Source organism: Pinus tabuliformis, chromosome 6 (genome assembly GCF_031772625.1).
Source record: "Pinus tabuliformis cultivar Carrire ecotype Pingquan chromosome 6, CPIR1, whole genome shotgun sequence".
In the NCBI taxonomy this organism is placed as follows: Eukaryota; Viridiplantae; Streptophyta; class Pinopsida; order Pinales; family Pinaceae; genus Pinus; species Pinus tabuliformis.
In genome coordinates this window covers 1,144,933,288-1,144,957,959 of record NC_142292.1, presented here as the reverse complement: position 1 = coordinate 1,144,957,959, position 24,672 = coordinate 1,144,933,288, and the positions used below count along the sequence as shown (strand labels likewise).

General features: G+C 40.7%; 1 protein-coding gene across 4 annotated transcripts in view; it reads right to left on the bottom strand.

The window, feature by feature from the left end:
• CYL1 (alpha-N-acetylglucosaminidase family / NAGLU family) overlaps window positions 1–24,672 on the bottom strand; it is a 468,268-nt gene that overhangs the window by 108,305 nt on the left and 335,291 nt on the right. For all 4 annotated transcript variants that reach the window (XM_089425378.1, XM_089425375.1, XM_089425370.1 and 1 more), the window contains one exon: window positions 8,672–8,782. In XM_089425378.1, coding sequence (XP_089281504.1) covers window positions 8,672–8,782 — 111 coding nt within the window. The remainder of the gene's footprint in view (window positions 1–8,671; window positions 8,783–24,672) is intronic.

The following is a 24,672-nucleotide window of genomic DNA, read 5'->3' as shown; positions in this document are numbered from 1 at the left end:
GTGCAGGCAGCCGTGGTATTTGAGTACCAGATGCAGCTCAGAATCTTTGATACCCAACTGTGTGCGAAGGGTATGAAAAATGTTTGTGAACTCTGATACATCTTGGTCTCGTCCCTGCCGCAGTGTGGTCCATTTGATGTATTTGTCCTCATAACTTCCGACAGGGTAGTACTGCTCCTTGATGGCATCCCGGAAGTCATTCCAAGTGGGTGCGGCTGAAAATAGTGAGCCTGTACTTTCGTCTTTCTGCTCGCAGTAGGTTTCCCACCAGTCCTTGACGTGGGGGGCTGCTTTGAGAAGAGCGAAAACGATCTTTTCCCGATTTGAAAATTCATGAACAGAAAAATACCCATCTAGCAAATTTAACCATTTATCTACGGCATCTGCATCTATTTGACCCTCGAAGATGGGGATTTCGAAATTAACTTGTACCTTGAAGGGTGTGGCATTTCCAGAGTCGCTGTTGGAAGCCGATGCGTCGCCTCTGGGTAGCCGCTGAAGGATCTGCGCAAAGCTATCCATCATCGCGTTCCTTTGCCGCTCGAGCGCTTCTTCGAGCAAGATTTTGATAGGATCTCCTGCCCCCTCGTCTTTCTTCTCATCCGCCATGGGAGGCCGTCGGGATTTGCGAGGCTGGTCTTGCAAAGGTTCGACCAGTTCAAGCCCTAACTCCTTATATCCCGACCTCGTTGGGGACATGCAAAGAAAAACAGAGAAAAAGCAGACCGCTCTGATACCACTGATCCGGATTTAAACAGGAACGCAATAGATTACAGAGATAACCATAAATACAGAGATGCGATAACCATATAGACAAAGATGCAGCGGAAATAATACTTCATTTCATTACTGTAAAATACTGAAATATGCTTACAAACAGAAATGGAAAGAAACCAGCTAGGGCGATGGTAGCTTATCTCTGAGAAGAGATGTGGTGGCTACATGCCTCTGAACTGTTCCGAACTGTATTACAATGAGGCTCGAAGGCCTATTTATTGTTGAGAAACAATGGAAAACCCTTCACATCCCGAAACCTAACCCAAGAAGATGAAACGCCAAATTGTGGGCCCCGTTTGGGTAAATTGGTACATCAATTTCCCGGGGTCGTAACTTTGGCATACGATCTCCGTTTGACGCGTACGATAGCTCGTTAAAAAGATCTATCCGAGTACTACCACTTTGGGAGGCAACATGGGTCCATGGACCCATGTTGCCCCAGAATCCCAAAAAAAACGTCGTTTAGGGCCTCAAAACGGCTCCGGAAGTTCAGGACCCGAAAAACTGCTAAAAATAGTAAACTGTGCTACAATTTAGGAAACTAAAAAGACTGAAAGAGACAGTTGTGGGGGTCCAAATGGGTTGGTGGGTGGCCACCAACATCCACCTGGATCAGCTGCCATGATAGTTGTTCCGAAATGGTTGGACGAAATACGAGCCAAATATGCCAAGGATAAGGATTGTGACTCCATGATCAACAATATCAGTCAATATACCAACTTTGAGTGGAAAAATGACATCTTATGGTACAAGGGGAGAATTTATCTAACACCTGCATCCAAATTTAAGGTAAAAATACTAAAGGAGTCTCACAATTCACCAACAGCTAGACATGTCGGATTCTACAAAACTTACTACAATGTCCGACAGTCATTCTATTGGAAGGGTATGAGCAAGGAAATTCAAAAATATGTTTCAGAATGTGATATTTGTCAAAGAAACAAGAGCGAAAATGTTCCAACTCTAGGGTTGCTACATCCACTTCACATTCCAAAACAGAAGTGGGAAGAGATTTCGATGGATTTTATTGAAGGACTACCTACATCTGATGGAAATGATAAAATATTTGTAGTAGTCGATAGGCTCACTAAATATGCCCACTTTATGGCTATTAAAAAGATTGACACAACCAAACAAATCGCTGATGTGTTTTGTAAAAACATTTACAAACTACACGGGTTCCCTAAGGTCATAGTCAGCAATAGAGATGTAAGGTTTAAAGGGAGATTTTGGAAGGATTTCTGCCATCAAGCAGGAATATCACTAAATATGAGTTCAGCCTATCAACCCCAAACTGATGGGCAAACCAAAATTGTTAATAAATGCTTGGAAACATATCTTCGCTGTTTCGTTACAGATAAACAAAACAGAGGGACACAGTGGCTACACCTGGCTGAATGGTGGTATAATACCGCATACCATACGTCAGCTAAGATGACACCCTTCCAAGCCCTATATGGTTACGAACCACCCAAATGGAAAGACTTTGCATTCCTTGATTCTAGGGTACCAGCTATTAAAGACCACTTAGGAGAAAGTCAAAGAATCATCAACTTACTAAAAGAAAATCTAACCATGGCCCATAATAGAATGAAACAAGCAACTGACCAACACCGCTCTAAAAGAGAGTTCGAGGAGGGAGATTGGGTCTTTGTTAAACTCCAACCTTATAAGCAACTATCACTAAAACAACAAGGGAAAAATAAATTGTCACCTAAATATCATGGACCATACCAATAATTAAAAAGATAAGTAGTGTAGCTTATGGGTTAAAGTTACCAGACAATTGTCGAATCCATAATACCTTTCACGTATCAAGTCTCAAAAAAGTATTAGGGAAAAATTAAACAGCACAAACGGAAATACCAGACACTAATGAAGAAGGAAGAATAATCCTTGAACCTGAGGGTATACTTGCTACCCGAGAAAAAGTTTTACGATTTAAGACAATAAAGGAATACCTCATCAAGTGGAAGAGGTTACCAGAGGAAGATTCGTCTTGGGAATCAGAACGTTTCATGCGTCAACACCCAGGCCTACCTATGCTTTGAGGACCAAGCATCTTAAGGGGAAGGCAATGTTATGAACCAAAAGTCATAACAAATTAAATAAAATATTAAATATTAAAGTATTATTTAAATAAATAAATTATTAATTATAATCAGTTAATTAACAAATAATTAGTTAAAATGAAGAGACATCAGTCCCACGGGACATGTCTCTCTGATCAGGCATGGCCAGTCAACTCCTATTTAAGGAGCACTGCCTCAGCCTTGTAATCATCATTCAATTTTTATCAAATAAATAATATATATATATATTACATTCAGAATTTTATTTGAAGTTTTATTATCAATTACAACAAATTAACTAGTGCTACATACACCCACCTAGACAAGCGAGATAAGGAGATGGAAACCATGAAATCTAATCATGACAGGGAAATTAATTCTATGCAAAACAAGTTATTAACTATGGATGAATAAATGACCATCATGACATTCGATTATAATAATTAGTTGGCTACCATGCAAGCAAATCATAAGAAAGAGATAAACCATATGCAAAATTGTTTCATGGGCATGAAAGCAAAGAATGACAAAGCAATAAAAGATATGGAAGCTAGTCAGATATGTCTTCAGAATAAGTTGTTGAGCATGGAGGAAGACCATGCCAAGGAAGTCAATGCTATGAAGGTTGAACACTCTAGCCAAATGGATGCCATAACAATATAGGTACAGAAATTTCAACAGCGGTCAGAAGATGAAAGAAACAAGGAAACGTCGACAGATTAGAAGCCTCCTTATCTGCTGCAACAAGCTCCATCTTATTATGAGGAGGTCATTTGTTCCATTGAAAAATGGTTAATTGAAGGTGACCCAGATAAAATTGAAAACGACAAAAATCAGATGCAAAATGAAGAAAGACATATCACGCATATCTTACATACTTCATCTGAGAGTTTTGAAGCAGAATGTTCCACGTCGTCAGTGATACAGCTTGCCACAAAGAAAAGATGCAAGAGAAAGAGAATGAGAAAGCGATTTGATGCATCAGATGGTCGCAGGCAGCTTGATTTTCGGATAGGAAAAAGTCCTAACTTATGTAGGATTGGACATGGCACATCCGAGAAACGGCCGACAAATTTGCTTGAAAGCAGGCAAATGCTCAATATGCACTATATTGAACACATCTGATGCCATGGGGCATCTTTGTATTGTATTTCTAACCTTATGCCCTATTATTTCAGTGTTTCATTTTGTAGCTAGATTTGGTTTTTCATGTTATTAGACTAGTTAATAAATGAAGAGCTTATATCTTTCCTGTGCTTAACGTTATATCATGATTTTTGGATGGACGCTACTTATGTTTTGTTGTGTGTTGCTAGGATGCAGATTCTGGATTCTCCCATTCCTACAGTGCAACAACGTGTCCCCAAATAGAGCCAGATGTTGACCACTATGTGTCAACGACCCATAGCAGTACACCCCCTTTTTTTTCGCAAAAGGGATAGCGCTTGATCAACGTATTCGTTCCGTTCGATTATCATCATCAGCGTGATCATGTTATATTGTAAACCCTTTTTGCATGTGTAAATTGGAAATAATCTCAGCAGATCTGTGTCGTGTTTGTAATTGCCTAGGTAAACCTAATTTTTTGATGACAATCTACATTCCGGAAGGTTTTTTGTCTCACTGATCCATGGTCGGCAAAGCTTTCCTTCAACTTTACCCCTAACCCAGAATGGATTTTGTCACCAGAATATTAGGGGAGTCCTAGTGTGCTAGATCGAGTCTATGTAAAAGTGATTTGGGAATAATCCTAACTATTTGGTTAGGTTATTTTATTACAAATTGCTTGATCTGCTAGATTATATTTGTGTCGCAGAAATGGGTAGTCTGTGAGGGTCTTGTTCAAATGGGTTTTCCCCCTTGAGATGTAAAAATGTAAAAAATCATGATGTAAAATGTCTTGAGGGTTAGAAAAATAATTTATCCCCTCATAGGTCCTAGGTCCTAGGTAAATTTAAATTTTCCAGAGGTAAAATTCGTGGATCCTTTAAAAAATTAAATCTTAATTGGTCCAGGGACTAAGGTTAGTTGATCATTTTGCTAAATTTTAGGTCTTAGGTCCCTGGGGTTAAGTCAAAGTCAAAGTTTGAGGAAATAAATACAAAATTTTAATTTCTGAATATATTAAAATGCATTTAATTGAAATTTTCGAAATTTCCTCAATATTTAAAATTTCGACGGATGAGATTAAAAGAAATTTTGATCCTCATCAATGGTCGAGATCATTTTGACAAGGATCACTCGAACTAGCCGTTGAAAGATTTACCTTTAAATAGGAGGTCATTTTGTCAGTCAGATTCATCCGATCTTTTGATCGTGTACTAAGCGAAAAAGCTTTCTTGTAATCTTTTTTATGAGCAATAAATAAAGACTTTGGGGTTAATTTCTACTGGTGTTACTCTTCATGGAAATGCTGTAAGATATATTATTTTCATGCATATATTTCTTTTTGGCCATTGATATAGCTTTCTGAAGAGTGATTTGAGTACAAGTATCTTGCTCAGTCACTGGGGTTTGAATGGTAATTTAAGTTTTCAATATAATAGCAGGTATCTCTATTAAATCTAAATTTTTATTATTGTTTTTTCGCTCTATGTTGACGGCTGAATTGAGTTTTGCAGAAAAATCTTTGATTATTAGATCATCGGGTGTTCGGGGAACTTCTCGGCTGAACTAGCCAACTCCCGATCCATGTTTTCTGAAGAGCCCAGTTTAAATTTGATCCCGGGCTTTTCATAAGATATTTTTATGGGTGATGCATGAAGGGTTTCAAGCTTAGTACCTCCTCTAAAATTCAAAAAAAAAATATTTTTCTGTGCTAAATCATTAGATCTGGCTGTTGAGAGCCACAGATCATCAGATCTGCCAGCGGAGTCGGACTCACACTCCCTAGATCTGATGGATCCCCCATTTCTGTACATTGATCTATAATTGATTTTGGTTTTCTGACTTTGGTTTCAGGTTTTTTATTTGGGGGGGGTCATTGTGTATATCGTTTGGGTGTTTTTTGTTGTATTGCAGCGACATAACTGAAACTGAAACTTATGCAGAGTCCAGATCTAGGCCCTAGAGGGTAAGATTTGGATCTCTGGAGGTCCATTAGCATCATTTTAACAGGGGATAAATTTAGTTTCAGATCTGGAAATTTAACGAGGGTTTCATTAAGCAATGTGAAGCAGGATGATTCAAATTTTTAAAATTAAAATTGCTGGAATTTTTTTAGAGGTTCTGGTGATTTGAACGGGTTTCTGGCCACCTGTCTGTTGTTTGGGGTTTCTAAGTTTGCTATAAATTTTTCAAATTTTTTTTAGAAACCCTCTATTTTTTGGTTCTCTACAGATCCTAAAACCCTCAACGTTGCCCATCCACGCAATCATCCTTCCTATCTGCTTCTCCTCCCTTTTGCTGTCATATCTCCAAGTGCCTCTGCATTCCTCACTTCCGCAGCACCCTCTGCCTTCCTGTACACAAAGCTATAGATCAACTACCCTCTACCTACATTCTTGTATTTCTCTCTCGCAACACTCCCTCAACGCAGCCATTTATTCCACACTGCCTATCTAACCCCTTCCCACGCTCTCCTTTCCATCTGCGGCTTCCTCATCCACTGCTCCGTTGCCCACGTTGTCCTCATCTTTTCCCTGGCCAGTGGCTTTCCTCGTCGTTCCCTGCGGATTTCCCAACGCTACTCAGCTCCTTCCTCCATCCGCATTGAACTCCCTTATCCACCTGCGTCGAACCCTCTTCGCCTTCGAACTCCTGCAAACCTGCACACAACAACAAACTCGTTTTCGATTTTAGCTTATGGTGTTTGGTTTACGTTTAGTTCTCCCTTTTTAGTTTTATTTCCAATTTCATTTAGTTTAGGGTTTAGATAGATTTCGAATTTCATTTTATTTTTCTTAGTTAGGTTTTATATATATTATTTGTTAAATATTTTTTTATTTTTTTATTTTTTATTTTTTATTTTTTATTATTTATTATTTTTTTATTTTTTTTATTTTTATCTTGGGTTTGTATATAAATTGACACTTTAATATTAGAATGTATTTTAATTTGTCATTCGATTTTATTTTCATTTGTATTTTTTGATGTTTGATTTGATTTTTTTTGTTTCATTTAAAAAAATTAAAAAATCTAAAAACATTTAAAAATATTTTAAAAATTCTAAAAATTTCTAAAAAAAAATTAAAATTTTGTGATTACAGATTTAAATTAAGGGGTTTTTCACTTAAACTTTAAAAATTTTAATGTGGCCTGTGGTCCATTAAAAATTTTAATTTCTTAAGCCTTTGATTAAATTAAATTCCTAAGGAATAATTAAAAAAAATTAACCTAAAGTTCCTTAGTGTCATTTGGTCATTAAGTGCAATTTTTATGATTTTCCTATGGTCAAGGTGCGGTAAACATTTTTAATCATGTTTGGCTTTGGGCAGCCAACGAAAATCATTTTAAATCTGGAATCTCTTGCATATGACAATATTGGGCGTTTTTGTGGATTATTTATGATCGTTCTGAGTAACTTGTTTTATTGATGGTTAATTCAAATATCGAAGGCACTGGTCTATATTTGTTTCTATCTTGTGGTCGTGTCTTGTTTACATTGGCATTTAATCTATCAATCTGATTTCATCGTTTAAAATCATCAAGTTGTCCATCATTAAAATCTCCTAGAGTCTATTTTCCATGGGCTATCCTCATCCATTGACTTTAGGGACTACCCCCCTTGACTTGCTTAGGAGAGAGTCTAAACGGAGTGAGTAAGGATCAAGAGTGACAGCCCTTACTCTGAGTGTTGTTGCAGTGCCTAGACACTGTGCGACAACATGCCGTATTTCTCTATGTGGCCCCGACGTTCCACTAGATGCTCAATTTTCCTCCTCCATCTCCTACTGTTTGGGCTCACTTTTGACCAAAAATACATGTGCGGCCTCTAAACCCACACATCCTAGGTGCTAATGCAAATTTATTCAACACTGGGCAAAATTGATATTTCACATAGGAATATCACAGAAGAATCACAAGGAAAGGGAGCCACAGATCTTCATCAGAAGGATGAATTCAAGCAAGAGAAGATGAGTTACATTTATGTCTGTTTGAGGAAGAAGAAAGGTCGACGTAGCTGTTGCTTTTTTTAAGGAGGATGAAGGTCTTAATAAGCCACTGAACTTTTGGTTTTGTTCTATATGATGAAAGAGGGTAGACTTTGTAGCCTTAGGACCGAGACCTTGAAAAGAATGTTGTTAATGGGAGAAGGGCTAGTCAAGTCCTAGAAGTCTGTTCATGGGAGAGCGGATGGTCAAGCCCTCGGAGTTTGCAGGTTGTCTTATAAAACTCAGATTCTATTTTTGTAGAATTGATCAGTTTCTCCTAAGAAAAGATTGTTGGGTTTTTCCCTAGTTATGATTTTCCCAAGGTAAAATTTTGTCTCTTGTGTTTGGTTGTCTCTTCATGATCCTACTGTCATTATTGCATTGTAGTTGAGATTTTCGATGTCTAATTACTTAATGATGAATGTGACATAAGATGGATTAATTAAGAAATCATTGGAAAATAATTCAGTCTAGAAAATCATGAAAAATCAACAAAGTCTTCTATGAGTTTCATTTTCTATAAAACCCATTTTTCATATTAAGGATAGAAAGCATTAACCACTCATAACTGAAAGCTAACCACACCAGCTTGAAGCATAATAATAATAATACAATTTTTTTCTTTAATATGAAAGAAAAATCGCTGTACGTAGTATGCCTCATATCCACATATGTAATTGAATTATAATGAATGACAAGCCAAAATATATGCAGTAGACATCATATTACCGCCACTCCGTCTGTACAATTGTATAAAGTTTGATATAATATATCCCAAGCTTGTTCTAGTTTAGGTATAACCTTTCCATAACGTCTTTGGGAATAGCTTTTAATCCATTCCTGCATGAAATCACATGAACCAATTTATATTGTTTGTAAACTGATATAATTACTAGTTCTTTATTGCTCTAATCCATTTTTCTATAAGCATATGAACCAATATAAAAGAAAACTCTTTATTTGAAAACCAAATCATGGCAAGGGATTAATAAATCTTTTTGATGTTACAAAGAGTGAACTCACTGCCAAAGAATCTCTCCAATAAGAAATGAGTAAAATGATCAACCATGGATTCATTATAAGAATTTTCAAGCATGCATAAGTTCACAAATTAAACTAATAATCCACATGGGCTGTGATCACCATTCTTCAAATGTATTCTATCATGGTAAAATTGATTGATTACATGCTAATGTAGGAATATTACTTTTAATTTTTTTACTTTTGTTTGTCATCACTAGTGATCGCCAACTTCTTCTCATTACTCCCTAATTTTAACCTATGAGCCTGACTCAGAGCTGAATGCAGTGCAGTACTGTTTGGTGACTTGTGGTCCCTGCCATTGTCTCCTTCCAAGGGCATTTACGACTGTCTTCATATTACTGCTTTGTTTACCATTTGGAAGTTAAGGTGCAAATCTGTGTTTTCTATTGAGACCAGTTCAATCCAATCTTTTCTTCCCTCTTGGTGAGAAAACATATATATGCAATTGTCTACCAAAATCTATCTTCTTATCAAGGACGCCAAAAATTTAGATGCATTAGCTTATTTTGAATTTACTGCAGATTTAGTCTTCTACTTTTATCTTCATCTTTCCTGTAAATATTATCTTGTTAATATAAGACATGCTACCCCCAGGTTGTCACTTAGTGGAAAATTCCTAATCACATGTGAGACCCCAAGGGAAACTTAGGTGTAATGTTCTAAACTAGGAAAAATAGTGCTATGCAAAGTAAACAATAAGAACAAAACCATAAAATTGAAACATTCAGTGCACACCCATAAAAAGCAATGTTCCACCAAGACTCCGGTGCAGGGAGACGCACAGGGGAGACATGTGGGAGTACCCTCAAATTTTAGGGAAATTTCGGGGGTGCTGGAGGCCGTCAGGGTATATATATATATATAATTCAAGTTCATATTCATTGTTCAATAATGAAAGCATAAATAGACTAATAGACTAATATTAATATGGATACCAATACACTGAAAATTGAAATTTGATCCACACGTCAAATTTAAATTCATTATTTAATTAAATAATGACGTACATTGATCCATCCTCATCATTCATTTTGATACATACATCATTCATATGACATACTCATTATTTATCCATAGTACATACCACTGTTGATAATATCGGCGATATATCGGCGATATTCGGAAATATCGCGATATTTTCAAAATATCGGCAAATATCGGAAAATATCGGCAAAATATCGCGATATTTTGAAAATATCGGCAAAATATCGGTTATATTTAAAAATTTGAAAAAATTATTTTTTATGCTTGCCGATATTTGCCGATATTTTGCCGATATTTTCGCCGATATTGCCGATAAGATATTTTCTGGACCCTCGCCGATATTTTGCCGATACCGATATTTTCAACAGTGGTACATACCATGAGATTCAATAAAAAAAAATCAATAATGAAATATTCAAACACATTGATCCATATCATTCATCATTCATCATTCTAGAATCTAAATTGAAAGCAAAACATACTAGTATATTACTATATACTATATATTAGATACTGAAGTTTTGAGGGGGGACGCCGAGACGCACCCCTTTTGAGGAGTCTCGTCCCCCACACTGGGGAAACACACCCCCTTGCGTCTCCCCAAGACTCCCCAAAAATGGTGCGTGGGGAAACACACTCCCAGTAGACTCCTCGTCCCGTGTGCGTCAGGTGCGAGGGGTGCGTGCACCCAACCCTAGGGGACGCGTCCTTGTCGAACACTGATAAAAAGTACACGAATAACCAACAACTAAGCCATCTTATTATAATCTAGGAGAAAAGTACAATAATGTGGAATTGGTGCACCTGGACTTGCCTCAATGGAAAGCATGATCAAGCCCAGGTGGTAATATGTCAAGGCAAGATGGCACAAATAACTACTGCAATGATGCCCTGCGCTGCCCTTGTGAAACAGTGTTATTTACTGCAAAGATGCTGCTGGAAACCCCATCGCCAGTGCTCAGAAAATTACGGGAAATTAACCCTCGCCTCTCCACCAAATACCAAGAATAACCCAAGAAGGAATTAGCCAAATGTTGACCTCGGGAATTTGGCCCAAATTCCCCTTAGCTCCTCTAGCTTCTGGCTGAGTTGGGACCCTTGTTTGACCCTTTAGATCTTCCCAGAAAATTCTATAAAATTAGGAGTGTGATCCTTGCCCAAAACCCAGAAAGGGTTTCCCTTGGTTCCAACTTTCAAAAATTGAACCTTGACAACTTGGCCCTCCTCCAAATACGAATTCTATTGTTGTGAGTCTGTGACTGCTCCTGTCACTCTCTGCACTCCCAACTCCAGCAATCCTCCTCAAATGGCCCTCCAAATGATCTCCCAGCTCCCTAACTCCAAAATCGTTGGGATAATGTTTCCTCAACGAATTTCACTCTAATAACTACGCAACCCCTGTGTTGTTGTTACTCTCTTTGTTCTACGTTGTTGTTACTCTCTCTACTATATGCTGCTACTACTCCCCTAGCTGCTGGAACTCAGCCTCCTGCTGCTGTACTCAGCCCTCCTGCCTATACTTTCCTACTGCTCTTGACGCTTCTATTGCTCCTTTCCTTGCGACTGTAACTCAGACTCCTTGTTGTTGTAACTCGACTTGCTGATGTTGCAACTCGACTCACTGCTGCTGGTACGAATTGGAACGCAGTAGAACTCCCTCCTAGGGCTGGCACTCGAAATCCACCGAAGCAAGGGTTGAGATCTCTGCTTTGGGGACACTCGTGTGCTAAACAACACAGTGACTCAGCTAAGCAGCTCGAGCAACGAAGATTGAGTTCAATATGTCAAAAGATAAGATGTTGAAATGAGGAGAGTTGCCTTCCTTATATAGACTTCGTGGAGCACTTTTCCCACCATTTTCCCTCCATTGTGGGTCCCTCACTCAATCATCGATTTCCCCTCCATGCAAATCGAACTAGGGAATTCGTATTCTCCTAGTATGCTACTACTGCTACTATTGGTACAATGTGTTGTACAAGTTTCATTACCATCAATTGGGCAAGGAAGGAGTCCCAACTGTGTGTCTAGTGGGGTTGGAGTTGGCCGTGCAGGATAACACCCCAACATTGTCACGAGGAGGCAGTTGCCGAACATGAGTTTTGCTAGAGCCAACGGTTCATTCTCGCCATCGATGGGAGTGACATTATGCTTCATGTACCTCTCGGGTTCTACCCGAATTTGGTTGCACTTGCCCTTGTATGGAAGCCACATGTGAGACCAGTCTGTAGCGAAATATCCATCTAGCTTGCTGGACCAGTCTCTACTGAGTAGTAGACCATATGCTTCCAGTATGTCCACAATAACTATGTTGATGCATTGGTGGACTCGACTGTCATGGGATAGTCGGATGTTCAGGTCCCGCAATTCACCAACAGCGGGTACCGATGTTCAATCAAGTTGGATGATTCGCGTAGATGTCTCGCTCCATTGTGCATTGATCTTCTTAGCAATGGAGAGTGGCATGACGTTGGCTACCGCGCTAGAATCAACCAAGCAGTTGTGAACATTGTAGTTAGAAACTTGAAATGAAAGCAGGAATGGAGGGCAACTTGAGTTTACTTCTTCCATCCATAGTGTATTGAGCACTGTGGAAAGTGATCCAAGAGGTGTGCTTACTCCCTGGCTGATAGAGGTTGCACTGTCTGTTGCTGTTGTCCAAAAGAGTGCAGCATGATATCTAGCTGACTTTGGATCTTAGCCAACTCGAACAAACTGATGTTCGCTCGAGTTTTCTTCATGTCATCAACAATGTTGTAGTCCAGAGGTGGTTGACTCACTGAGGTGTCCGGGGTGGAACGGATGTTCGTGTTGTCCGGCAGAGTGTTTCGTAACTTGCTGCTCATGGATGTACTCTTATCCGTCGTTGTCTTCCTGGACTTGCTTTTTGTTTTCTTCTTCAGGGTGGTTGGCGGATCGGCCTTCCTTATCAGCAGTTTGATCTTTTCTTGCATCTCCCCAAGTGTAGGGGGAGCCCCTTTACTTCTAAGATTATACTAGTCAATTTTCTTCCAGGGTTGCTTCTCGATATTCGTTTGCGAGCACTGATATGCATTTACCACATGCCCAGAGCTTGATGGCTCATCAGGTGCAACCTCTTGATCATTGTCAGTGTCTTCCAGCTGCTCTTGCATATCGCTTTGCGCATTGAGTTTATGACTGTAGAAAGCATTTGTGACTCGCTTCCAATCCGAACAAGAGTTCTCGGGATGATGTTCTTCGTGGAAAGAACGGAACTTAGGATACGCACATTATTCGAGCTGGAATACAGGCTTCTGCGTAGTTTTTGAAACAAATCAGTCGCTGCTTGATGAGCTACTTGCCTGTCTCTGCCTGGGCAGATGATTGCTTGCAAAAGTGTTTGTTTTATGTTGTTTGAATTCGAACACTTCAGTGGTCAAGCTCTTGACAAGGCAAAGTGAGGGTCTCAATATCAGTTGCTTCCTTGTCTCTACCCTTTCTCACCGTTGCTTTGGGAGTTCCTGCTCACATCCTTGCAATCCTTCATCGATTCATCATCCTTGATGACTCCAATTGCACGCAGGTCTTTCTCAACAATGATAGCCTCTTCACAGTTTTCCAATAGTGTTGGTCTCGTAGCTCGCTTGACGAACTATGCAATGCTGGTTGGCAATGCAGACGTGTAGTAATCAGTGGTGATGGAGTCATGAGGCTTAGTGTCTGTTGGGAACTTGTTCAATATACATGTAAACCTCTTATTGAAATCTTTCACTTTCTCTTTTCCCTCCATCTTGAGGCTTCCCAACTCTTTGAGTAGCATGGCTGGGGTCTTGTCATCAGCGAACTTCTCAAGGAACATGCGTTTGAATACGACCCAGTTGTGTATAGAGTTCGGTGGAAGGTTGTGATACCAAGCAACTGCGTGACCAACCAAGGTACATGGGAACAATCTACATGCGACATCATCATAACGCACCTCGAGGGTCTGCAGTTGTAGGTAGAAGTTGTCTAGGTGGTCTTCCGCTTTTACCGTGATGTTAGGATCGAACTTGAAGTTCATTCTCTCCACTAGCCTCGACATCTTATGCAAGATGGCCGAGAGAGCCAATGGTCTCTGGGTCATCCATTCAAGATTTGGGTCAACCATCAGTTCGTCTTCTTCATATTGTTCCTCTCCTTCGGAGTCTGATGTTTCCGACTCTGAGTCTGTTGGTTCGCCTCCGTCTCCGCCTCCTCCGCTGCCTTCCCCTCTGCCTCCTACACCAAAGTCTGATCCTGACATCACAAGAGTGCCTTGTTCACTTTGCCGGAGGATTGGAGATTTCTCTTCATCTTCAATTGCTTCTCCTAGACATTCAAGTGTGGCAAGGGTTGCTTCTTCCACTGATGATACAACAACACTCGTGGGAGTGGCCTTTGGCATCCTCGTTGTGCATGGAAGATGCTGTCTGTTTGGGATCAGTCTGACTGCTTTCGCGAACTGGCGTGTTAGGACGAACAGAGTGAACGCGTTGATCTGAAGTCTCGTGCTCAACATTGGGAGGTGAGGAGTAACCAACAATTGAGTCGGGTGTAGGTGAGAGAGAGTGCGAGTTACTACCTTGCCCAGATGTTTGTTGAATGAGTGTGAGGGGAATTTCAGCCATGTACAACTAGCTGCCCTCTTTCTAGCACCAGAAATGTTGATGGTGCTGGACCCGCCAACATTCAGGGGATCACCTCGGTATGAAGTCCCAACTAGACCTCACACAGTTTGGTGTGGGAGTCCCATACAGAAATGTTGACGGTGCTGGACCCACCAACATTCAGGAGACCACCACGGTATGAAGTCCCAGCTAGACCTCACATAGTTTGGTGTGGGAGTCCCATCCGGTATGATGGCCTAGTTGCCATTGTCTTAAGGATTTGCCTCAACTCTTGCTTGTCAGCACAGGAGAGTGGTTCGCTTTATCTTCGAGAAGTGAGGTTCACGTACCTAGTGAGTGTAAATGTACTTGTTTCAATGGTTCTTTCACTGTGAGGGGAAGAAGGTAAAGGTGAGTTTCAAGTTGAAAGGGATCAGTCTCAACTCGGTTAGGATCACACAACAAAAAATGACATACACAGCTTTCAGCGGAGCAGTCCACTCAGATGCGGCAGTCACAACATACAAGGTAAGATAACGCATATAGCACTCACGGAACAGTCTGAACGAGTGCAATGGTTGTTACAGCAAGCTTCATGAGAAAGGTCTGTCTGATGTTTGGCAAAGCAGTCGACATGGACGAGACAACATTAACAGCATATACAACACATTTCCATTAGTATATTATGCATTCAACAAATGAATCAGTTCAGATGTAGAACACAAGTTAAAGCAACATGCATTATAAGTGTTAAAGATCAGTCTTACAACAAATAAAATGCATGTGTGAAAACATGATGGTCTATTAACATGCTTCTGAATTAAGCTAAAGTTCCAAGACACATCGTTACACCATACATCACTAACCCCGTCAGCGGGCTGTTGGAGCCACTACTTACTCCTCAAAGAAAATATTACAGACTCTCTTGGCTATGTGGACGGAGCTGAGGTGAAAAGTACTTTCATGTACAAATGAAGGGGGTATTTATAGCCAAGGGTGAAGCTAAGGTAGAAGCAGTGGACACGCATTTTTGCTGGAGCTTTCAGCCAACTGAGTCAGCATTCCAACAATTCACATTTCTAGGCTAAGAGATAACACAGAGGCCACACAACGTAATTTCGTGGTGCTTGGAGAGCAGCTAGGTTGGGCCAAGAGTTTGTTCAGGGAGTTAGGAATTGGATAGCAAGGGTAAACCCAACATTTTGGAGGAGTTTGCAGGTGGATTTGCAGCTAGTTTCTAGCAGGACGAATTTGGCAGCCATAGTTGGGGTGAGGCTCCAAGGGGGTCGAAAAACCAAAAAAATAGCTAAAATCCCTTCTGGGTTTTTCTGGGTTTTGGCCAATGAGTCTGGGGTTGAAATGATATAATTTTCTGGGCGGTTTTAGTACCCATTCCAGCTAATTGAACTTCAGCAGAGCAGCAGTTTTCTAGGCAGCGCAGTGCAGAGTGGTGCAGCGGTTGGGCAACCTTCAGCTTGTCCATTGAGACAAGCCCAGGTACACCATTCCATCATATATTGTATTTGGCTTGCAGAAAATTAATAAAATGGCTCAGAAGTTCTCCATTTACAGTTTTTATATGGGTGTTTGTTGAACATTTCATTTTTGTATTTTGTTGCATAGAATATTTGTTGTTATCACTTGTATTTCCTATTAGGATCATTACAGTGGTATTAGAGCATGATCTTGGCCCAGTTGTGGGTAACCAGTAAGATCATGGGAGATTTGGGCATGTATGCACAGTGACGAGTTACACCGTACACTACCCATGGCTCAAGAGAGATTCAGTATGCAGGAATTCTGGGCCAGAATTCGTTGGAGAGATGAGGTTGGCTCAGTTGAGGAAGGTGTCAAACCAGATCCATCCTTGTCCTTACAACATAGACACTAGAGGTGCACAAGTCGTGGGAGTACAACCATCTACACTATGTGGCGAAAGCTGACAGAATCAGGGCACCAGATCTCCTAAAAAGAAGCAGGCAAGCTAGAGACAATTAGAGCATGAGTAAAGGATACAATTTTGTTGGTGGAGACTTGGTCTTAGACATCAGGGGCCTGAAGAGGAGATTGAACATGAGGTAGAGGACACGCGGGAATGTGAGAATGACATTGGTATACCTAGTGTGGTACAAGAGTCACCGTTGTTGGAGGCCTCATTGATAGCACCAGTTGACACATTGGGGGAGAAAGTAGAGCATACACCCATAGGACCATCCATTGATGAGGTGCCAGGAGACACAGACATGTCCACTGTTGAGAAGGTGACATCTCTTGTTGAGATATCTGGGGACATGACCGAGTTTTTAGGTGATAGCAGCGCACGACAAGATGATGAGGTACCGAGAGACATAACCACCCTTGATGAGGAGCTGATAGGTACAGAGACACCCAGATCTACGATAGAGTTGCGGGATGACAACTCTTAGTTTTTGGTAGCATCAAAAGTGCTCTAGCCCTGAAAATTGGCAGAGAGGCTAAGGCACATGAGTTCTAAAGAACCCAAAAACCGTTTGGTGAAAATTCACCCAAATTGTATTTTATTAAAATAATTAATATTTTTAATGGGGTTCCTAAGTATAAACTTAGGAAAATTAAAATATTAATGGGTATTAATCAAAATATGCGTGAGAATTATCTAGAAGGCAGATCAAGTCCGTTGATTAGAGACTTAATCTCGGTTGTTGAAGACTTAACAGGAAAAGTATAAAATGGAGGCTTGGGGTTCATTTGGCAATACACATGGAGAGAACGAATTGTTCAAGAATTCGATTCCTAAGGCAGGGTTTGCTAAGGATTTCAAATTAAGTGATCATTCTGCAGCAGAGGGGTAGTGAGAATTCGGGAGGACTTTCTGGAGAATATAGATAGAGAGGCAAAGAGAGCCAGTAGAGAAGAAAAGTTTCCTGTCACGCAGAAGCCGGAACTACCAGGAACAGTCGGAACAACCGGGAAAGCTGATGCAGAGGGCAGAAGAGGTGACACAGAAATAGTCAAGGTTAGCCAGTCTTGTGTTGGATCAGCCGGAATTTTGTCGAGTGAAGTGAGGTAAAACTCACCCAGATTTTTCGCTAGTATTTTCTCTATAAATGATTGCTAGATGAGCATCTTAGATTTGTATTTAGAAATTTCTCCTACATAATAATAAAACCCTCAGAGCTGCTGCACCGGTTTTCCCAAATTGGGTTTTTCCAGGGACTATAGTGTCCAAAAATAAGTGTGTTCTATGTATCTTGTTCTTTGCTCTGTTTTTTGTTTCATGAGATCAATTATTTAATTAGTGTAGGCTGCAGAAGTAATTCGCTTCAGTATTTAGAAGAATAACTTGATGAATGTAATTTAAAAAAATCAAGTAGGTGAAGTAGATTCAGATTCGCTGCAGAAGGGGTTCCTTCGAGTCTAGGAATTTTCACATGGTATCAGAGTGTTGATTTTGAAACAGGAAGAGCAGATCTAGTGTTGAATAGTGAGGCCCAAAAATGCACTTAGCAGCAATTCGAATCCCCTTGAAGGGATTGCGCAGTCCTTGCCAGAAGCATATCCGAGGAAATCTCTCTTTGCGTGAGACGACAGAGAGGTACGATTTCCAGTTCGTGAGTTTGTAGAGATAGAGGGAGTGACATAGAGCCTCAGCACAGTGCTTGAAGGGCGCAGTTTCTGTAGGAAAAGAGCGAAGACACATAGAAGGGGAATTTTCTCCCAAGAGGACTTCCAGCCAAGGAGTCTGAATCTTCACTTGCTAAATAGCAACGAAGAGGGGTAGATCTACAAGCTCCAGCAGGGATTGCATAGGCTAGTCTAGTGTTGTGTAAAGGAGAGAGGAGGTCATTCGACATTTGGCAGAGATGGCAGTCACATATCCAGGAGGGAGGTGAGGAGATTTAGAGTTGTAGTTCGAAAGAGCTACAGATGGGTAGGATCCTTGAGGAGTCCACCTCTTGGATTAATTCCTTGCTATGTGAGCCCAAGATTTAGCAGTAGCGAGATGGACTTAGTGTCAGATGACGCAGTGGATTGTTTGGAGGACAGGTGTAGTAGCTGGGGACCAGAGACCGATCAGCGCAAAGCAAGGTTGGCAGTAGTGCAGGAGTCAGCAGTAGTGCAAAAGATTCAAAGCGTTAGAATCAACAACAGTCAGATTCCAACATTCATTGTATTATGTTGAACACAGTTAAGTTCAACTAATTTTGGATGTTTTTCAGTTGCTTCTCTCAGCCACTGAGTTGCAATATGAATGTAGTGTTAGCAGTGGCAGCACTAGCAGCATAGCGGATACAATGTTCGAGAGGGAGATGTGGTACAGATGCAGCAGTGGCAGTGGCAGTGTGATGGGTAGTCGTACAGTAGCAGCAAAAGCACAGTGTTGGTCGCAGCAACAGTGTGAAAAGGGAGATGCTTCAGAAGCATAGCAGCATGTAGTTGGTCATTGTTGCTAGAGCACTTTCCTCGCTAAGAGGGAGTGTTAGTTTTTGGTAGCATCAAAAGTGCTCTAGCCCTGAAAATTGGTGGAGAGGCTAAGGAACATGGGTTCTAAAGAACCCAGAAACCGTTTGGTGAATTTCGACACGGATTGTATTTTATTAAAATAATTAATATTTTTAATGGGGTTCCTAAGTATAAACTTAGGAATATTAAAATATTAATGGGTATTAATCAAAATATGGGTGAGAATTATCTAGAACACGGATCAAGTCCATTAATTAGAGACTTAATCTCGGTCGTTGAAAACTAAACAGGAAAAGTATAAAATGGAGGCTTGGGGCCCATTTGGAAATACACACGGAGAGAACGAATTGTTCAAGAATTCAATTCCTAGGGCAATGTTTGCTAAGTGATTATTCTACAGCAGAGGGGCAGTGAGAATCCAGGAGAAGGACTTTTCGGAGAATACAGATAGAGAGGTAGAGAGAGCCAGCAGATAAGAAAAGTTGCTTGTCACACAGAAGTTGGAATTGCCAGGAACAGCCAGAACAACCGGGAAAGCTGATGCAGAGGGCAGAAGAGGTGACACAGAAATAGTCGGGGTTACCCAGTCTTGTGTCAGATCAACCGAAATTTTGTCAGGTGAAGTGAGGTAAAACTCACTCAGATTTTTCATTAGTATTTTCTTTATAAATGATTGCTAGATGAGCATCTTAGATTTGTATTCAGAAATTTCTCTTGCATAATAATAAAACCCTCAGAGCTACTACATCGGTTTTCCTGCATTGTGTTTTTCCAGGGACTATTGTGTCCAAAACTAAGTGTGTTCTATGTATCTTGTTCTTTGCCTTGTTTTTTGTTTCATGAGATCAAATATTTAATTAGTGTACGCTACAGAAGTAATTTGCTTCAGTATTCAGAAGAATAACTTGATGAATGTAATTTAAAAAAATCAAGTAGGTGAAGTAGACTCATATTTGCTGTAGAAAGGGTTCCTTCGAGTCTAAGAATTTTCACATGGTATCAGAGAGTTGATTTTGAAACAGGAAGAGCAGATCTAGTGTTGAACAGTGAGGCTGAAAGGTGCACTTAGCAGCAATTTGAATCCCCTTGAAGGGATTATGCAGTCCTTACCGGAAGCAGATCCGAGGAAATCTCTCTTTGAGTGAGACGACAAAGAGGTACGATTTCCAGTTCGTGATTTTGTAGAGGCAGAGGGAGTGACACAGAGCCTCAACGCAGTGCTTGAAGGGTGCAGATTCTGCAGGGGCATAAATCCATCAGAAAAGAGCGAAGACACATAGAAGGGGAATTTTCTCCTCAGAGGACTTCCAGCCAAGGAGTCTGAATCTTCACTTGCTGAACAACAACGGAGGGGCAGATCTACAGGCTCCAATAGGGAGTGCATAGGCTAGTCTAGTGTTTTGCAGAGGAGAGAGGAGGTCATTCGACATTTGGCAGAGATGGTAGTCGCATCTCCAGGAGGGAGGTGAGGAGATTTAGAGTTGTAGCATGAAAGACCTACAGATGGGTAGGATCCTTGAGGAGTCCACCTCTTCGATCAATTCCTTGCTACAAGAGCCTAAGATTCAGAAGTAGTGAGATGGACTTAGTGTCAAATGATGCAGTGAATTGTTTGGAGGACAGGTGCAGTAGCTGGGGACCAGAGACTGATAAGCGCAGAGCAAGGTTGGCAGCAATGCAGTTGGCACAGTGCAAGAGTCAGCAACAGCGCAGAAGATTCAAAGGGTCAGAATCAGCAGCATTCAGATTCCAACATTCATTGTATTATGTTGAACACAGTTAAGTTCAACTAATTTTGGATGTTTTTCAATTGCTTCTCTCAACAACTGAGTTGCAATACGAATGCAGTGCTAGTAGCATAGCAAATGCAATGTTTGAGAGGGAGATGTGGTAAAGATGCAACAACGGCAGTGGCAGTGTCATGGGTAGTCGTACAGTAGCAGCAGAAGCACAGTGTTGGTAGTAGCAACTGTGCGGAAAGGGAGATGCTTCAGAAGCAGAGTAGCATGTAGTTGGTCATTGTCGCTAGAGCACTTTCCTCGCTAAGAGGGAGTGTTAGTTTTTGGTAGCATCAAAAGTGCTTTAGCCCTGAAAATTGGTGGAGAGGCTAAGGTGCATGAGTTCTAAAGAACCCATAAACCGTTTGGTGAAATTCCACCCGGATTGTATTTTATTAAAATAAGTAATATTTTTAATGGGGTTCCTAAGTATAAACTTATTAAAATTAAAATATTAATGGTTATTAATCAAAAATTAAAATATGGGTGAGAATTATCTAGAAGGGAGATCAACTTCATTGATTAGAGACTTAATCTCAACCATTGAAGACTCAACAGGAAAAGTATAAAATGGAGGATTGGGGTTCATTTGGAAATACACTCGAAGAGAAAGAATTGTTCAAGAATTTGATTCCTAGGGCAGGATTTGCTAAGGATTTCAAATTAAGTGATCATTTTGTAGCAGAGGGGCAATGAAAATCCGGGAGAAGGAATTTCGTGAGAATACAAACAGAGACGCAGAGACAGCTAGCAGAGAAGAAATGTTTCCTATCACGCAAAATCCGAAACTGTCAGGAATAGCCAGAATAGTCAGGAAAGCTGATGCAAAGGGCAGAAGGGGTGACACAAAAATAGTCGGGGTTAGCCATTCTTGTGCCGTATTAGCCGAAATTTTGTCGGGTTAAGTGAGGTAAAACTCACTCGGATTTTTTTCTAGTATTTTCTCTGTAAATGATTGCTAAATGAGCATCTTAGATTTGTATTCAGATATTTCTCCTGCATAATAATAAAACCCTCCGAGTTACTGCATCGGTTTTCCCGCATTGGATTTTTCAGGGTCTATTGTGCCAAAAAATAAGTGTGTTCTATGTATCTTGTTCTTTGCTCTATTTTTTGTTTCATGAGATCAAATATTTAATTAGTGTAGGTTGTAGAAGTAATTTTCTTCAATATTCAAAAGAATAACTTGATATATGTATATTAAAAAAATCAAGTAGGTGAAGTAGATTCACATTTGCTGCAAAAGGGGTTCCTTTGAGTCTAGGAATTTTCACATGGTATCAGAGCATTGATTTTGAAACAGGAAGAGCAGATCTAGTGTTGAACAATGAGGCCGAAAACTACACTTAGCAGTAATTCGAATCCCCTTGAAGGGATTGCGCAGTCCTTGCCCAAACCAGATCCAAGGAAATCTCTCTTTGAGTAAGACGACACAGAGGTATGATTTCCAGTTCGTAAGTTTGCAGAGTGTTAAAATTGGCAACTAGGGCCAAACTCCATGTGGGTCATCTTATTAACAGAAGCTGATATTTTTCTTGGATCCCTCTCATTAAGAGGTGTAGGATCGATCTAAAGATCATCCGATTCCGATAAGTATTCATGGAGATATGAATTTATTTGTGTTATGGGACAATTCATCAAGGTCAGCCAACAACCACATAAACCCCACTTGTGTTCAACGTTTTAGTATAAATAGAGGTGGCCTTCAAGTCATTTTCAACACACTTGGGATCTCTTCCTCTCTACTTGTCTTTGGGGTTTATTAGGAGAAGAGATCCTAAGGGATCACATTGCCCTAATCTAGAGGGCAGAAGCCGAAACTGCCGGGAACAACTGGAACAACCGAAACTGTCGAGAACTGCCGAGAATAGTGGGAACTGCCGAAACTGTCGGAAACTGCCAGAATTGCCAGGAACTACCAGCAGAAGCTGGAATAGTCAGAATAGCCGAGAAAGCTGATGCAGAGGGCAGAAGACGGAACTACTGGGAATAGCCGGAATTGCTGGAACTACCGGGAATTGCTTGCAGACGCTGGAACAGCCAGAACTGCAGGGAACTGTTGGAACAGTCAGGAAAGCTGACGCAGAGGGCAGAAGCTGGAACTGTCGGGAACTGCCAGAACTTCCAGGAAAGTTGATGTAGAGGGCAGAAGTCGGAATTGTCGGGAATAGTCGGAACTGCCGGAACTGCAGGGAACTGCCAGAACTGTCGAAAACAGTCGGAACTACCAGAACCGCCAGGAACTGCCGAAACAGCCGGAATTGCTGGAACTGCCGGGAACTGTCGGAGCATCTGTCTCCGAAGGAGAGCAACATGCAAGGGACAACTAACTAACATTGGGACAATTGTATGGTACTTAGCGGCAAATACACCAAGCATGCAATGTTATAGCTAGCATGCAAGGGACAGCTAGCATGCAACAACAAGCATACTAAGGACGACAAGCATGCTAGGGACAACAAGAAAGCAAGGTGCAGCCAGAGCATAGGTCAGTACGGCAACAAGGTGTAGCAATGGCACATAATGTAGTACAATGATGGATACAGTCATGATTAATGAAGCGTGATGAGATGCAGCATAATGATGATGGGTGCAGTGCGGTGAGGTGCAGCATGATAACGAAATGCAGCACAATGATAGGTGGAGTCACCTTGGAGAATCAGTTGAAGCAGCATGTCTTCAACTAATCTCATGTATCATCTTCTTAGAGATGATCTCTGCTCTTATCTAGATAAGTCAAAGTGTTGACTTTTGTTGTAAACGTACTATCTCTCTCTCTCTCTCTCTGTTGAACTATTGAAGAACATATAAGAAGAATTGATCAAGGGTTTCCCCACATTGGGGTTTGTCCCTGGCTAGCGCCACATCTTGTGTCCTCTTGTCTTGGCTTGTCTTCTGCGATTTATGTTTATGTTTTATCTGCAGTTTACTTTAATGTTGATGTGATTGCTAATCTGGAAAAGATATTGAGCTAACCGTGAAAATTGAAATAAATTGCTCTAAGCATAGAACATACCTAAAATTAACATGGTATCAGAGTTGAGGTGAAGACAATGCCCAAGCAAGAGTGAAAGAGTAATCACCGAAGACAGTTGGGAAAAGACAAAAGGATCAGTGGATTCCTCATCCCTCTTCAAATTCACCGAGGGTGAAGTCGAAGCAGAGAATATTATCAGAATGGCGCAGCGGAAGTTTCTGATGGCCTACCTAAAGATCACTTCGTTGGGAAGTCTGGATCTAAGGGTGGAAGGAAAGGCAAATGCCTTGGTTGCAATAAGTTTGGCCATTATGCGAAGGAGTGTCTAAATGGTAGAGACACATCTCTTGATGAAGATAACAATCATTCTACGGACATCTTCAATGATCAAAGGAATGACAGGTAATGTAGGTCATCAAGGAAATGGCCGACTCTTCAAAAAAAAAAAGAAGCAAGGAACCCCAGCTATGAAGAATCAAAAGTTGTTTTTGATAAGATAGAGAAGTGTTATCTTGTATTGGCCCTCTCCTTCAAATTCTTTGGGAATCTGACTTATTGATTGTAGTGCTTCAAGGCACTTCATCGGATAGTAGGGTGCACTCTCTAGTTTGGTAGAGATGGAAACAATCGTGGGATTATATTTGGAGCCGATTCCACCTATCCTGGAAAGGGTGTAGGGAATGTTACCCCTCAATTGAATGAGGGAAACTCGATTCTTTTATAGAATCTCTTTTATGTACCTGATAGCAAGAAGAACCTAGTGTCCATTTCGGCAATGGAAATCAAAGGTTACATGGTGGCACTCATCGATGGAAAGGTCCGTGTTTGAAAATAGAATTTTCAAATATGTTTTTGAGTTCAGGGTTGTATCAAGTTGTAGGAAGGCCACTGGGGACCATGTCCATTAACACATAGTACCGG